Source organism: Phaethon lepturus, unplaced genomic scaffold (genome assembly GCF_000687285.1).
Source record: "Phaethon lepturus isolate BGI_N335 unplaced genomic scaffold, ASM68728v1 scaffold34180, whole genome shotgun sequence".
NCBI classification, from domain to species: Eukaryota; Metazoa; Chordata; class Aves; order Phaethontiformes; family Phaethontidae; genus Phaethon; species Phaethon lepturus.
The window spans coordinates 1-4,335 of record NW_010510410.1 but is presented as its reverse complement, the minus strand read 5'-3'; the positions used below and the strand labels follow the sequence as shown (position 1 = coordinate 4,335).

At 48.3% G+C, this 4,335-nt stretch overlaps 1 protein-coding gene across 1 annotated transcript; it reads right to left on the bottom strand.

Annotated features, from left to right (window-relative positions):
* Positions 1–299: 299 nt before the first annotated feature.
* SNTN (sentan, cilia apical structure protein) lies at positions 300–3,023 on the bottom strand. Its single transcript, XM_010296922.1, has 4 exons — positions 2,920–3,023; positions 2,268–2,302; positions 1,356–1,495; positions 300–458 (listed from the first exon to the last, which is right to left on the bottom strand). Exons 1-4 carry the CDS (start codon positions 3,021–3,023, stop codon positions 300–302), a joined length of 438 nt encoding a protein of 145 aa, XP_010295224.1.
* Between the last annotated feature and the right edge of the window lie 1,312 nt (positions 3,024–4,335).

Here is a 4,335-nt window from a genome sequence, read left to right as displayed (position 1 = left end):
GCCTTCCCCCAGCACGGAGCGGGGCTGGGGGCTGCACCAGGCTGCTCACGGGCGTTGGAGCCCTGGCACACGCGAGAGCTGGTCCAGGCGTACACTCCTGCAGCACGTATATAGCAGGCACGGGGCCCGGAGCACTGTTTCGATCACGGACTGTTCCTACAAAGGAGTGAGTTCAGCCGGGTTTGGACAATGCTTTATTTCATTTGAAAGGTATCCAGGCACCCCGTGATATCTCTGTGTGTGGTTCACTCCCGCTTTCCTTATAAAGTGCCAAGCCATTTCTTCTTTTAAAGCACTGATCATTTTGTAGTTTTCACATTTTTGATCTCCTGCAGCAGGTCAGACATTAGAGTGAGACTGACTAACAAGATCATGAAATCTTCAAAATCAATTTTGTTCTCTGACTCCTCATCCAGGGCAGAAATTATTTCCCGGTATTTTGGTTTGTTTTCTTGGCCCTATGGAGAATTTTAAATTAAAAAAAAAAAGATTAAGCATGAAGTTCCTTTTTTATTGCATCATAAGAAAGACACCTATGTAAAAATTTATGTATTTTCTATCTTCCCATTCAGGTTTTTATGTCTACTTCGCGTTAGTTTTTCTAAAGTTATCCCAAGAAACTCAAACAAAAATATTATTGCAATCAGACAGGAGAACAACCAGTCCGCAAAGTTTCCACCTGAATTCAGAATACAACTTTTAAAAGATACCGAGTGAAAATCTGGCAGAGATGAACGTAGCTGGTAACTGCTGGAAAAAAACCTGCAAGAAGTGTAGAGCCCCAAGTGCCAATATAGCTGTTTTTCACCATACCCGGCTGCCACCAGCACCCTGGGTAGGTGATCGATGGAGAGACGCTTTCTGCTCCTTCTCCCAGCGGCCCCACCAGTGACCGCAGCGCACGCAGCTCCGCGGCTCGGGGCTGGCTCTCCTGGCACGGGGTCAGCGCTCTGGCAAACTACCAGACGCCTAATAAAATACAATGGGTTTCTTCTCTTGATAAATGCTGTCTCTTATCATCGTCTGAGGTTTGCTTGCATTTTGGTTTTTTTGGGGTGCGGGGTTTTTGGGGGGGGTTTTTTCAAGTGCCCTACTTCGTTAACAAAAATGCAAGCAGGTGCATCAACTGTGGTTTATTGCTGCCCCCGCTCCTCGACCCTGCATTACACACAGGCTCAACATAAAGCAACTGATTCACTGAAGACGTTTGTACCAAATCACTGAAGTCTCACATGGGATTACCCCGTGGACTGACGCCCGCCCAGCTGCAGGACGGAGCCCGAGGTGCCGTTTCTGCACCCAACGCGCCCGGCCGGCGCCAGCCCAGCACCACCCGCTCACCCAAACTCCCTCACCTGTATGAAACCCCCAAACTGGGTTTGCAGCAGGCTTTTGGTTTCAGCTTTGCTGAGCTTGCCCTCGGGGTCAGCAGAGTTGTTATACACCAAAGCCGCGGTGGCAAAAGCTTTTTCAAGATCTGAGACTTTTCCTAGAGCTGGGGGGAAGTTATCATCCTATCAGAAAAAGTGGCATTTGAGATATAATTGAAAGGAATCTGTCAGAACCATCTTGAGTGGGTGGAAATCTGTGTAATTTCATTAAAGTTAATGAGACTGAAACTGTTTATACCCACAGAGGACCTGGCCCAGATTTTGAGCCAGCAACATGCCTCATGTCCCACGGAAACACACCCCAAAAGGGAGCTTCCAACCACAGCTGGGGCGCGCAGCAGCGGTAACGCAAGGTGATGTGCGAGACCCCTCTGGTCTGCCCCCGTCCTGGGTACCCAGCAAGGACCTGCCACGCCATGGGGACAGGCCATGCCGGCCATGTCCTGGGTGCGTTTGGACTCCCCGGATCCCGTATCACGGAAAACGTGGCCCGTTTGGGAAGCCTGGCTGAACAGAAATGCCCGTGTCTGAGCATCAGCACTGCACTTCAGCATTAAGGTACACGGGGGATTTTGGTTGGATTCATTCCCCCCATTTCTCAGCCACATCCTAAAGACTGCCCGCTCGCAGCCCTCAGTTAGCATCAGGCACCACAGATGATTTGGGTCATGGCTTTTAACGGAAAGGCAAGCAGAAGAGGAGACGTGGATCAATGCAGGAGCATGTTGCACAGGGACCCACGAGACCCTCTTGTCTTGCAGCGGCCAAGGGTCTGCACAGCCTCCGCAGCTCTGCTAAATCACCAGGATTTACTGCACTTGGGCTGTGGCCTTGGGAGACCTGAAGCCCCAAGGGACAAGGAATGGGTCCCCTTACCTTTTATTGAAGCCAGCTGCTTGGCTATAGGGATGCTGGTAGTGAGAGAGAAGAGAGGCACAGTTACCACAATTGTCTGTGTATATATAGTTTCTCCGTGAGAGAGCTTGCTCATTTCTTTTTCATTTAATCCCCCAGGAACTCAGGGCTTCCCAGGGAAGACCGGCTTTCCTTCACAGTGGAAAGGAAAATGGCCGTTACAAGCAGCACACAGCATCACACAGCTCTTAATTCTTCACTTCAGCAAGTAGCCTGCAGTTGTTATTAAAGGTGCATAGCAAATAATTTTAAGACAGGGGCATTGCAACATCCTTCAAGTGATTTCTTCACAATATGAGAGAGCTCGAGGAAGTTTCTCCGTTTTTAAGCTCATCCCCAGGGAGGCACAGAAGGGTCTGTCATCCCCGCTCACCACTGCTCCCGTTCCGTGCAGACACGTATTTCCAGCCCGACTTACATCTGTGGGAAGCACTCCCCGCTTTCTATTAAAATGTAAATCCTGCTTGCTTTTGCTAAAGCCTGGAAACTAACTACAGAGCAGCCAACACACAGCAGAAGGGCTTGCTTGTGATCGGGACAAATACATCCAGATAACGAGCTTCAAGACCAATGGCAGATCCCCAGAGGTGCAACCAACAAAGGGATGACTTACCGCTTGGGCATGCTGGCTGCAGCCAAAGGGCTGTTTTTGGTGGGAGCGGGCTGGTTGACCGAGTACTGCTTCGTGCTGGGAACGCTCGCTCTGCAGCCACACATCTCGAGGCCGGGGTGTTTGTGATCTCTAAGCAACTGGAGCAATAGCAAACAGGTGAATTCAAGCTCTGCCCTGTGAAAGCAGCCTGCCTGCAGCCGTGCCCTGTGAGTAATGTAAACGCTACCTGGGGATCATGGAGCCGGCGAAATACATCCGTCTAAAGCAGCCCCGCTGGGTTGGCAAGTAGCATGGCTTTTATTTTATATCAGAATTTGACAGAAACAAACCAAACTAATGGAGCCTGAATCCTCTTAGATCTGTTAGGGATGTAACTTTGCATGAGGAATAACTAAGACACGGAATCCATTCAGCTATACACATTATCATTTTAATGGTAAACCTTTCTAGCGTGGACTAACGTAACTTGCCCCAGGCTATAATGTGAGTTGTATAGGCAGTCAGAAACCAAGCGTTTCCCAATTCCTGACCCAGCATTTTTCCCAGGTGAGCACACTGCTGCTCTAATATCTATTCCCCAGGCGCGGTGCGAAGAGGAGAGCCGTTCTTCCTCCGAACCCCTTGCAAAGCAGCATCCAGCACGGAGCCTCTGCTCTGGTTTCTACCCGAACGGATACTGCCTGCTTCCAAAAGCAGCACGGAGCCATACGGCGGAGCAGTCGCACATTAGAGGAACTGGAAGGGCTCCGATGAACTTTGTTGTTTATTGGCATGGATATCGCTATCAGAAAACACACAGCTTGTCACGCTGCCTCTCTCTGTGCATGGTCTCCTTTCTGTGGATCCTTTGCTTAGAGGTGTCTAGACAGGATAACTTTGACATAAAAGACCAAGAGCTCGTTTTGATCCCAGGGTGGTCTGTTAATAGGTAGCGACTTCAACTACCTCACCCAGCTCATCATTCCTGGAGAAAAGATATAATACTGGTGTTAAAACTACCCAGGATGAGACTTTATGTAACAGGACATGCAAAGGAGACTGCAACAGATGGCCTAGAGAATTAAAATGTTTTCCTCTTTAGTAGAAGCTAAATTACTGAAGGCTAATGAATGAGGATGTTCACCACCTTACTGTTCCTGGATTTTAATTATCTTAAAAAGCATGGGAAAAGAGAACCTTTAATTTTCCATCGAAGAGTGTCATTACTCAAACAATTCAGAGTCTTTTTCTGAGAGGTTTAAGCTGTCTTAGATCTCTAGCGCGTTCTTTAGGACTGGCTCATGAATAAAACAGAGCCTGTAATTGCAATGACGCAGCCAAAACACATATAATCAATGCTCATTATCCCATCAATTAACACACTAAAATTAAACAAGAATTCAGGCTTAGTAGTCTGCCATCAGCTAAAAAAAAAAA